Below are 12696 nucleotides of genomic sequence, written 5' to 3' on the forward strand. Positions count from 1 at the left end.
ATTGAGAAAAGTCAGCTAATTGAACTGGCCTGTTGTGTTTTGCTTAAGCTTACAGGAATAGGTTTAAAAATAAATCCTAGATTTGGTAGCCTGGTGTGTTCTAGCTTTTTCCATTACCCTTTTAATAAAAGGAACTGACTTTATTGCCAAGTAAATGATCTAATGTCTACCACTGACAGTGTGTGTTGTAAAAGTTGCTCAATTCATTTTTATTTTTCTACTTCATGTTTAAATGTGATAGCTTTTCATATGTGTCTTTGAATGGTCAAACTTGGTAAACACAGAAAACTTTTCCAGCTACACTTGAAATTGGGCAAGAAGAAATCTAATTCTTAAGTCTCTAAAGAATTTCAGAAGGATAGTAAACGTCTACTTTGAAGGATTGCATAACACTAGCTTATTGACCAAGCTGCCAAATGGAGGATCAGAGTTTGAATCCCATTGCCTTTCATTTAATCAATCAGGGAGTGGTGGTAACATTCTTAACTCTTGTGGGTAGTGCTTTGTGCTACTGACATGTCAGCCCCCACGCAATGCTCTGGAGGGGTCTGAAATTCGTGCCATTGCATAATTAAGGCATCTGACCTGGAGAAGGGCTGGTGCTTGTGCCCAGATAGATAGCAGAGATATTCAGTTCGGCAGAAGGAAGCAGTCTTTCAAAAGTGTGTGTGAAATCAGTCCTGCTCTGGTGCCGTGAGATTAAAGGCTCTGTCCTGCCCAGGAACTCACTGCCTGGCTCTTAAAAGGGCCCAACCACAGGGGTAGTATGTGTGGAGAAGCCACAGAAGGAAGTTAATTGGCATACCTATATAGCTGTACATGCTCAGTTGTTCACCTGTTTATCAAAACAGAACAAAAATGTGTTTTAAAATTTATTTTGTTTATGTGATTCAATTAAAGTTGAACAGTCCTGTTTCTGGATCATTCTGGAAAAGTGAAACTTTTTGTTTAACATGTTATTACACACAAATGAAACACTGAGAAATGTTGTAGGAGATTTTGAGTTCCTAGTTTTCATAACTTGTCAAAAGGACATTATCATTTTAAAAGCTATCCAGTTTCAAGAAGTGTGTTAAAAGAAGCTTTCAGGTAGTGCACCTGTTACCAAGTTTCCCCTGCCTATTTTTGTGTTTTCACAGCCACAGTTTTCTATTTCTACAAAGTATGTCTCCTCTGTTGCTGTGTGTAATACCCACACAAACAGCAGGGTAAACTGACCAATGAACTCTTATGAGGAAACGATGAAACTGAAGCTATGTCTGCACTCCCACTTTTGTTGGTGTAACATGTTGCTCAGAGGTGTGAAAAAACACCCTTTCTGAGCGACATGAGTTACACCACTGGTTCTTAACCTTTACTGCAGCCTGCACCCCTTTGGTTCTCAAAATATGTTCTTGCACCCCTTATCAAAAATCGTTGAAGTAGGTCAGTTCTTTAAACCTAGATCTATCATAATTATATAAATATATATATATGCCACATCAACATCTGCGCATGCGTCAAGAAATACTCCGCAATGTGGTGGTACACTGTATTTTGTAGCGAGATAATTTCACTCCAGTTAGCTTTAAAACGTGAAAATAATTTTTTTGTTTGTATATTACAGTAATCGTTAAAAAAGTTTAATAATAAATACATAGCTTTGATGAAACAAAGTAGTTGTACTTATGTGCCTGTGCTTAATTTGTGTTTTCGATGATTTACCTTCTAAAAAAATCTGGCCTGTCTCGCACCCCCAGAAAGGGCATCTCACACCCCTAGGGAGTGCGTGCACCCCAGGCTAAGAACCACTGAGTTACACCGACAGAAGCACTGGTGTGGTCAGCGCTATATCTGCGGCAGAGCATTTCCCACTGACAAAGCTACCGCTGCTCGTTGGGGGTGGTTTAATTATGTCGAGGGAGAGCCTACTCCTTTCTGCATAGAGCGGCTACACAAGAGACCTTACAGCAGTGCAGCTGCATCGGTACAGCTGTGCTGCCGTGAGGTCTTTAGTGTAGACATGGCCTGCTTTACATGGAGTACTATCAGATAATATTTTTCTCTAATCTTTCAAGTATAGTAATCCTAAGTGTTACTTGTAAGAACAGTAACTACAGAAGGTTTTTAAAAGAGGTATGGCTTTTAAATTGTCAGGTTCACTTTTAAAATACAGCACACATTATTCCACTGAACTGCATGATAGCTTTTTAAAATAATCTTTGTTTGATTCATTTCCAAAAAGTGATATAAAAATATCTGATTCAAAAAGAGAATGTGTTGTTCAAACTGTTGTAATGTTATATAACCTTGATGCATTTCGACCTGTAAAGTGGTGTGTACAGTATTTGACCACATTTACAGAGAGCCTCCGCACAGTAACTGAAATCTAAACTCTTCATTCAGGATTTTAGGAAACTGTAGGGACTCAAACTAAGGTTGGGAAAAGCCACCTTGTCTGACAATGAAGATAAACTTAAAAAGGCAGAAACTTCAGATGAAGACATGGCTTTGCTAGAAGCAAGTCTGCTGATCTTAATTTCATTAGTGATGAAACCAGCAAGAACTCAGTTTCTACGAGTGTTCTGATCTAATTGGCTTGATGTTATACTGTAAATGTTCATGAACAATCAGGATTGAGTGCTCTCAGGACTCAAGTTAACAGAAGCGGGATTTGATATGGAGCAGTGAGGAAAAGAGGTCTGCGACATCTCAGGAAGGCATAATAGAAGGAAGTATTTACCTAATATGTTAGTATGAAGCCACGAAAACTGAGTCACTTCTGTGGGAGGATATAACTTTCTTATTTGACTATTAGTTAGCAGGAGATTGAAACTAAGAGTTTCTGGGGAGGAGATTTATTGAGCAATGTGCACACAGTGAAACTCTGGAGGACAAAAAGAGATCACTGTTCTAATGTAATGTAAATATGACAGACTTCGCAATATTTGTTCTGTAGCTTACCTGTTTGAAAGTGACAAGTGACCTTTTGACAACAAGAGACAAATGGTGTGTAGGTGGGGGCAGAAAACATTCAGGGCCTGATCCCACAGCCCTTTAACTCTTTGTTAACTTTTCAGGCTCTTGGTAAGCATTTAATTAAATGTATATGCCTATTACAAGTTGACTCCTTTAAAGCACTCATGACATAGGTGGCCAGGTACACTGTGTGCAGCGATGTGAATTCAAGCAGCTTGTGGTAGATTTTTCCTTTCATAACTTCCAGCGTTATGTCTTTATTTTTCTCTTCTGTGTCAACACTTCTGCACCAAACTGTGAGCTGGCACCTTTCTCAGCCCTGTTCTACAGACATTCACTGAAGATTTCCTGCCTAAGGACTGCTCAGCCTTTACCTCTCCCCAGAGGCCACTCCTGCCTCCTTTATATCCAGATTGGGGTAACAAGAGTCTTCAGTGTTTTTGACTATCACACTGAACCCTTTCCCAGCAGGCTCAACACCTGCTAACAAGGTGAGGGGTGTTGGGTAAACCCTACCAGCCTGTTGTGTGTGAGACTGGAAACTCGGATTTCCCCCTCTGAGTTTCCTGTGGGTGGTTTTCCCATGGAATGAGAAGGAGGTTCAGCCCCTAAACCCAACAGAGGCCCAAGATCTGACTTCTACACTGTCTTTGGAGCCTCTGGCCCACTCCTGTTCACTCCGGTCTCCACAGCAGCGCAGCTCCAATGGAGAATGAGAGGAAAAGGCTTGTCACCTTTTGCTCACCCTTATGGATCTGTGGAAGCCCACTGTGGAGATCCCATGGAATGGGCAGCAAGTGTTTCCTTGCCCCAGTCCAGAAGTTCACTGTGTTTTCATCCCCTTTGCTTATATGGATCATTCCTGGCCAGTGTGTTCTGGTGTTAAAGATTCTGGAAACTTTCTGAGACTATCTCCTCTACTGCAAATTTAAACTGTGAGCTAGAATAAGGCTCAGAAGATTTCTGACATATGAAGATCTCTGAACTGGGCCCCAGTCAGTCAGCTGACACTTAACTGATCTTCCTTTTCTGTTGTGAAGGGGAGGTTCAGAGTAGGAAAATTAGTGGTACAAAATTTGTCTTGTTTTGTGAAGCTTGTCATTTAAACTCATAAAATACTCCATTACAACATTGCACCAATATAAGGAATAATCTGATCATTCTTTTTACTTTGTCTTGTTCGTGAAGCTTGAACATCTGTTAAAAAAAAGATCTGATGTAATGCCAGTTTATTATATACATTAAAATTAGGGGACTGTGTCTTGTACTTGCACGTGTGTGTTGGGGAAATAGGAGAGAACTGAGTATCTAATAGTAGCCGAAGATTGATAAGAATTACGATGTTTTAGAGCCTGACTCTGATCCCAAGCTGGTTTTACACTGGTGTAATTGCATTGACTGCAGTGGAATTACTCCTAATTTACATCAATGCAAATGAGATCACAATCAGGGTCATAGTTACAAGCCCAGCCCCTCACTTACATAGTGTTTCTGCATTGCTGCTAAAGGAGTTGATGCCTAATTTTTAGGAGCTACTTTCTTCTGGTGGTCACACAGTGTCTTTGTTCGTGAAGCCCTGGGTATCTCTCAAGAGTCCTCTCCATTTTGGGGTTTTGGGATATGACTGTCATCCAGGAAGATAATATTAACTTTGCACTTAATCTGACCATTTCAAAGCATTTTGCAGGCTTTTAATTACAAATGAACCTCACAATGTGTTTGCATCATTATCTCCGTTTTAAAGTCAGGTAAACTACGGCTCAAAGGTGTTAAAAATTAAATTTTTCACAAGCGTCCACAAATTTTGGATGCCTCAATTTTTGAATGCCCAACTTGAGATTTTTTGGGCCTGATATTCAACAGCTCCCATTTTAAATCAGGATAGCGCCACATCTCTGAAAAATCAGACTTTACATCACTCAAATTTGGCATCCAAAATTAGTGGATATTTTTGAAAATGTAGGCCTTTGTGACTTCCCCAAGGTTACACAGCAAGTCTGTGTCAGAGCTAGAAATAGAACCCAGGAGTTCTGGTGCTCAGCCCCTTGCTTTAATCACTAAACAGCTGTTTCCTTCGTGAAAGCACATATGCGCGTGCACGAACACACACACAATCTGAGATTATACCTATAATTGAAAGCATGTTTTTCCCAGCCAGGTACCTGTTATCTAAATGGTAATCTTTTGATCAGTTAGCACTTGTCCAAATTTCCACACTGGAATAGCATAGCATTCTGTAACATATCTTTCATTATTTAAGCATGCAGTTTTATGGCTGTACAGAAAAATATTAATCCTTGCTTTTTGTTGTTTCAGGAACTGTATTTCAAGAATCTTTCCAAACAAAAACAAATCATGGAGAAGAATGGGAACAACCGAAAACTTCGGGTTTGCGTTGCTACTTGCAACCGAGCTGATTATTCAAAATTAGCTCCTATTATGTTTGGCATTAAGGCGGAACCACAGTTCTTTGAACTTGATGTAGTGGTGCTTGGCTCCCATCTGATTGATGACTATGGGTAAGATGGAAACTTGCATCTCTGCCATGTCGTTAGTGGCAAATCCTTGCCAACTTGAGATCCTGTATAAAGAATGGCACGTTAGTTATCTCTTAAAGAAGCAGGAAATGTTCATCCTTAGGACTGGATTTTGGACCCATGTATGTTCAACCAAGTGTTGTTTCAGATCTGATAAATTAGATCGTGTTAGCCAATAACATTCGGTAAAGGGATAAATGTCCTTGTTAGGCTGCTCATTCCTCTTTCAAATCAATCATATAATAATAGCAAACTTAGTACTTACTTAGCGCCTCCTAACTGAGGATCTGAGTACTTTTGCCAGGCTTTTCCAAGATGACTGAAAGTCACTGGGAATTGAGCCCAACTCTCTCAGGCTACATCTACACTACAGCACCTACACTGGTGCCAGTGCAGCTGCACCACTGTAGAGCTTGTGGTGACATGCTAAGCTGACAGGAGAGAGTTCTCCCGTGGCTTAATAACTCCTGCCTCCACGAGAGCCAGGAGAGCTTTTCCCGCCAATGTAGCACTGTCCACACTGACGCTTACGTCGGTGCAACTTGCCTCGCTCAGGGGTGTGGATTATTCATATACCTGAGCGATAGAAGTTATAACGAAGTAACTTGCAGTGTAGACGAAGTCTTAGGCTTCTATGAAAATCCCAGCCTGAATAAATATAAATTAATTAAAATTCCTTGTCTTCCTGGAAATGATTTACCTTCTGTTGTAACAAGTAACAGTTATAGTTACCGTTATATTGTTCTGTCTTTTCCAGTTTATTTTGAGCATGTTGTATCCCTTTTATCAGTTTTTAAGCTAATAGAGCTACAGCCATGCAAACACTTGAGTACACACCAGTCCTAAATCCCATTTTCGAAAGTAACTTAGGCATGATGGAGACTAAATTTCATCGACTTTCAGTCTGACATAGGCTCCCAGGTGCCTAAGCCACATTTGAAAATAGGACTTTGGCTCCCAAGTCACTTAAGTGCTTTGGAAATCTTTACCCAAAGTCTGTTAGAAAACAATAATTTTGTCTGAGAAAGTTAACTTTGTCCAGACAGCCCACATCTATTTCTAGTGGGAGTCCCATGTTTTTGTATTCATCTGGTGGCAGGAAGGGTTAATTCTATGGACTGGGCAGGTGACTCTTGATTTGGTATCAGTAGGGCTTGACAGCACACTTACACTTCAGATCACTTCTGTGACCCTCAGCAAGTGAGAGGAGTCTGTAGGGCAGGGATCGGCAACCTTTGGCACGTGGCTCACCAGGGTAAGCACACTGGTTCACCGCTCCAGGCCAATGGGGGCTGCGGGAAGCAGCGCAGGACATGGGATGTGCTGGCCGCTGCTTCCCACAGCCCCCATTGGCCTAGAGAGGCGAACTGCGGCCAGTGGGAGCCACGATCAGCCAAACCTGCAGACGCGGCAGGTAAACAAACTGGTCCGGCCTGCCAGGGTGCTTACCCTGGCGAGCCACGTGACAAAGGTTGCCGATCCCTGCTGTAGAGTATATGGCCTTTCCTGCACAACCACTTAGAAAGGCTTCTTCCAAACAAAGACATTCTTGTAAATCAAAGCACTAAAAACTAGGGCTGTCAAACAATTTAAAAAAAATCACAATTAATTATGAGATTAAAAAAAAGTTGTAAATAATCAGAGTTTTAATCGCACTGTTAAACAATAATAGAATACCAATTTATATTTATTATAAATATTTGTGCATGTTTTTCTACATTTTCAAATATACTGATTTCAGTTACATCACAGAACACAAAGTGCACAGTGCTCACTTTATATTATTTCTGATTACAAATATTTGCACCGTACAAAAGATTAAAAAAATAGTATTTTTCAATTCACCTCATACAAGTACTATAGTGAAATCTCTTTTCTCATGAAGTGCAACTTACAAATGTAGAATTTTTTTTTAGATAACTGCACTCAAAAACAAAACAATGTAGCACTTTAGAGCCTACAAATCGGAGCATGAAGGAGCATATGAATGTTTAGCACATCTGGCATGTAAATACTTTGCAACACCGGTTACAACAGTGCCATGTGAACACCTGTTCTCACTTTCAGGTGCCATTGTAAATAAAAAGTAGGCAGCATTGTCCTCCGTAAATATAAACAAACTTGTTTGTCTCAGAGGTTAGCTGAACAAGAAGTAGGACTAAGTGGACTTATATGAGGTGAATTGAAAAAAGGTACTGTTTCTTTTGTTTATCTTTTTTTATCTATTCCCAGGAAAGTCAGTGGACCCATTTACACTCCCATTGAAATAAATGAGAGCCTTGCCTTTGATTTCAATGGGAGCAGGATTGGGCCTGCTGACTCTTGTGACTGAAGCAGCAGACAGTCAGTTAGCAGCTGGCTGCTGCTGCAGAGTAAGTCTCTACTACAGAGGTGGCCAACCTGAGCCTGAAAAGGAGCCAGAATTTACCAATGTACATTGCCAAAGAGCCACAGTAATACACCAGCAGCTCCCCCTGGCTCCTAGCACCTCCCACCCACCAGCAGCCCCGCCAATCAATGCCTCCCCTCCCCTCCCCCCACCTCCCGATGCAGGAAGGTGAGGGGGGGATGGGGGAGGAGTGAGGGCACTGCAGGCTCCGGGGAGGGGGCAGGAAGGGGTGGAGTGGGGGCAGGGCCTGTGGCAGAGCCAGGGGTTGAGCAGTGAGCATCCCCCAGCACATTGGAAAGTTGGCGCCTGTAGCTCCAGCCCTGGAGTCGGTGCCTATACAAGGAGCCGCATATTAACTACTGAAGAGCCGCATGTGGCTCTGGAGCCACAGGTTGGCCACCCCTGCTCTAATAGATTCCACTTCAGAGGATCACCATCATTCCTGCATTGCTCAAGGTATAGGGGGACTTTGGACACTGAACCATGAAAAAGATTGGAGCCACCACCATTGCTGCTGCTGACTGCTAGGTATCAGTGAGGAAGGCACTCACAGAATGTCCTAAAGCTATTGAATATGAGGATGCAGTGGTGAGCAGAGGTTAGTTGTAAACAGAGCCAAAAACAAAATGCCGAGGAAACTATTTAAAGTTAGTGAGTTGAAAGTTTTTCAGGAATAGTATCAGCTCTGAACAAATCATGTAGGAGGTCACTGGCCAAGATTTATCCTGCATGCACTTGTAGTAAGAAGAGTTTGAGAGTGGCAAGACTGGCTCTCTGGCAGGGCCGGCTCTACAGTTTTCCCCGCCCCAAGCAGCGCACCGAATTGCCGCCGCGGGTGGCGGGGGCAGTCCCTTAGGGTGGCAGGCGCGTTTCCGCGGCGGCGGCAATTCGGCGGCAGCTTCTATGTTTAGCTGAAGCCGCCGTGGACAGCTAAACATAGAAGCTGCTGCCGAATTGCCGCCATCGTGGAAACGTGCCTGTCACCCTAAGTTGCACACGGACTGCCCCCGCCACCCGTGGCGGCAATTCGGCGCGCTGCTTGGGGGCAAAACAATAGGGACTGCCGCCCCTTGCGGAATGCTGGTGCCTGGAGCCGGCCCTGCTCTCTGGAGCTCAACAAAAGAATGGTTTCCTCCCCTCCTGAGGCTGAGCTCTTTGCCTTGCTTGTAACCATTGCTTTGCCACCACGCTTGCCAGCCACGATTTTTAACTTGCAACATGCAAGTGGATTCACCAAGCGTTAAATCTGACAAAATCCTATCAGGAAGTTTGCTCCTTTCCACTAAGGAGGGTGAATGGATCAGTTCTCTTAAGGAAAAGAATTAGAACCCTTTGATTTCTCATCTCTCATTCCAACCAGAGAGTCTGGAACATTTATACGGTCAGGTATAATGAATATGGTATGTAAGTGCATCACTATATACTTGTAATCAGAACAGCCATCTTTTCTCCTATTATCCTGCCTCTTGTCCTTCACCCCAATTACAGATTACAAGTGTGTTTGTGCAGGTGATAATGACTCCAGCATATCAGAAATATTACAGCTTTTCCCATTGTGGGTGTAAGCTGCTATTAGTACTTGTCATCTCAGCAGCATAAAATGAACCCTCTCTCTGTGGCATTGCTGCGACTCCTGCAGCAGCTATTCAAGGTCTTATAACTGTCTTCATTTGTTCCTGGACTTAGTTCGCTTTCTGTTAGTTTTAATATACTTCATGACGCACTCTAGAGGGCTGAGGAACTGCTTGGTCAGGCAGTAAATTGGAATTATTATATTGTCAGTAGTGGCCCTTCAGCTGCATAGCAATGGGGAAAAATACAAGGGAAAAAAATGCAAACAGCCTGGCAGCTGCTGGCCCTAGTGCAGGGATCTCAAACTCAAATCACCACAGGGGCCACATGAGGACTAGCACATTGGCCTGAGGGCCGCATCACTGAAACTTTTTCATACAACAGTGCAAAAGTATAGTAAAAAATGAAGAGTAATATAGTATGCTATTCAAAGTCAATGTATTAACTTTTTTAAAACTGTAATGTGAAAAGTCAGTGCTAATTTTGACAGTCATTTCATTTTTGGCCACTTAGCTGGCAGCGTTTTGCATCAACCAGAGCATCAGTATTTGGTTTCATCTCAGGATATCAAACCTATCTCAGTGTTGCTTTCAAATGTTCATCAGTGAGCCTTGCCTTAACACAGATTTGTTAATCCTCATGGAAGAGAAAAACTGTTCACATGTATATGTATTTCCAAACATTGCCATTACCCTTGCGGAAGCAGAGAATAACATGGGAAATCTTTCTTGTGAAAGAAACTGGTAGAATTCTGGAATTCCAACATCTGTATACTTCTGTTTCAAAATGGTATCACACTGAAGCTCCACTAACGCCATCTGCATTTCCTCTGCAACATTGTCAATTTCCACAGCAAATGGTGTGGGAAAAAGTTGAAAATGTGGTTCAAGTGCCTTGAAATCTTTAAACCACACATCAAACTGTTTGTCTAAGTTAGAAATGATATCTGCATATTCTTTCAAGGATTTGGGTTCAGCTATTCCTAAGGAATTCAGAGTCGAGCAATGGACCAAATTGCCAGCAGTCAGTTGTTTCCCCCACAAAGTAAGCTTGACTTTGAATGACTTAACACTGTCATACATCTGTGTTATCACCCGTTTTCTACCCTGAAGCTTCAAGTTCAGTGCATTCAGGTGATCAGATACATCTGCTAGAAAAGCAAGGTTGCAGATAAAAGTGGAATCAGCAAGCTGTGGAACCTCCTTGTTTTTCATTTTCATGAAGAAATCAATCTCCTCTCTAAGGGCAAAAAAATGCTTCAAAACATCTCCATGACTCAGCCATCTAACTTGAGTGTGATGCAGAAGTTACCCATATTCACTATCCATACTTGCTAGAAAAGAAATGAACTGTCTGTGATTCAGCACTCGTGCATGTATAACATTAACGGTTTTGACAACAACATCCATAACTTCCTTCATTTGTAGACTTTTACTACACAGAGCTTCTTGGTGCAAAATGCAATGTATACTGGTGAAGCTAATTCTTGGTATATTGAGGCTGTTCAGTTTGGTCTTCAATAATCCAACCCACACCAGTGTTTTAAGAGCACATTGATGGCAGACCGTCCATAGCCAAAGATACGAGTTTGTTCCATGACAGTGCAGCTTTTTCAATGTACTCTTCCAGTCCTTGAAATATGTCACATCCGGTTGTGGTACCCTTCAGTGGCATTAAGTCTAGCAATTCTTCAGTTATATTCAAATTGCAATCCACACTCTAATGAACACTGCACACTGTGCGGTATCTGATACATCTGTACTCTCATCAAGAGCAATTGAAAATGCTTCGAAGTCTTTTGCCATTTGAATCAATTGTTTTTGCACATTATCTACTAAATCCGTTATCCTGCAGGCAACTGTATTGGCAGACAAGCTTATGCCTTCAAAAACTTTCTTCCTATCAGGACATAAAATTTCACTGGCCTTCACAAGACATTCTTTTACGAATAGGCCTTCTGTAAAAGATCGTGATGATTTAGCTATCATTTCACTTATCACAAAACTTGCTCTTACTGAATCTTCACTAGACTTGTTAATCTCCGAAAAGAAATTTCTTTGCTTGGCAAATGCTGCTTTAAGTTGCTGAACTTCTTCCTCTTGGATTTTTCCGGTGAACGCATCATATTTTTCACAGTGCATCGTATCGTAGTGCCGATGTATGTTATACTCTGTGGGAACAGCAATCATTTGCTGACAAATAAGGCATTGAATTTTATCTTTTACCTCTGTGAAAAATTATAAATTCTCCCATTTGTCTTGGAAAACTCTTTTCTTCCATGAGTGTTCTTTTTTTTGATGAAGTCATTTCCGAAGGGTTTTAATAAAATATAAATACTCAGTAATGCACCTCACTCAAAGGACAAAACATGCACTGACTTTTAGAATTACTTCTGTTAAGTCCCCCCCCGGCCCCGCCCCCATTCCACCCCTTCCATGAGGCCATACCCCTGCCCTGCCTCTTCCCACCCCTTCCCCGGCCCTATTCCAACCCCTTCCCCAAATCCCCCCCTCCGGCCCCGCCTCTTGTCCACCCCCTCCCCTGAGTGCGCGGCTCCCCGCTCCTCCCCCCTCCTCCTGGAAAGCCCTAAGTGCCGCCAAACAGCTGTTTGGTGGCGGGAAGTACATGGAGGTAGGCAGAGGAGCAGAGACATGGCGTGCTTGGGGGGAGGAGGAGGGAGAGGGGAGCTTGGCGGCCACAGGAAATAACTCTGGGGGGGTGAGGGGTGAGGGGAGCTTGGCAGGCTGCAGCAAATAACTCCGCAGGCCGCATGCGGCCCGCGTGTTTGAGACCCCTGCCGTAGTGTATACACAGTACTCAGGTTTGCATCCTAGCTAATGCTTGGTAGCCCTCTTGAAGCCTTTCACATGTCATTTAAACTACAGAGATGTGATGGAGAAATCTACTAACTAAACTTGCTTTTAAGCCCCCCACACCCACGAACTCTACTCCATTCAAGAAGCTCAACATTTTCCTCTGCTACCCAGCCTGTGTAACAACTTGGTTCAAGTATATTGGAAAAAAGACTTTGGTAGAGTTGTGATAACTAAATGTCTGGTGGTGATTAAAATGTGTTCTGCAGTTTAAAGTAAATAGCTTATGGTTAAAGAGTCTTTGCTTTTGCTGGGCTTGTGATATTTAATACAGGCTTTAACATACATGAAGTCTAGTGAGTATTTAAAAAAAATAGATTCCTAGAAATCCCATGTGCTTACAGCCTTCGTGAGACTCCTTTTAAAA

At 42.4% G+C, this 12696-nt stretch overlaps 1 protein-coding gene across 7 annotated transcripts in view; it reads left to right on the forward strand.

The window, feature by feature from the left end:
- GNE (glucosamine (UDP-N-acetyl)-2-epimerase/N-acetylmannosamine kinase) overlaps positions 1-12696 on the forward strand; it is a 77997-nt gene that overhangs the window by 30184 nt on the left and 35117 nt on the right. For 6 of the 7 annotated variants that reach the window (XR_005600466.1, XM_039544771.1, XM_039544769.1 and 3 more), the window contains exon 2: positions 5275-5477. Coding sequence is in view for 6 of the 7 variants with exons in the window: in XM_039544771.1 (XP_039400705.1) it covers positions 5275-5477 (203 nt within the window). In the remaining variant the exon portion in view is untranslated. Of the gene's footprint in view, positions 1-3374; positions 3450-5274; positions 5478-12696 lie in introns of those variants that run through there. The other variant, XM_039544774.1, reaches the window with a different exon arrangement.

The sequence above is a fragment of the Mauremys reevesii genome, linkage group 6, assembly GCF_016161935.1.
Source record: "Mauremys reevesii isolate NIE-2019 linkage group 6, ASM1616193v1, whole genome shotgun sequence".
NCBI lineage: Eukaryota > Metazoa > Chordata > Testudines > Geoemydidae > Mauremys > Mauremys reevesii.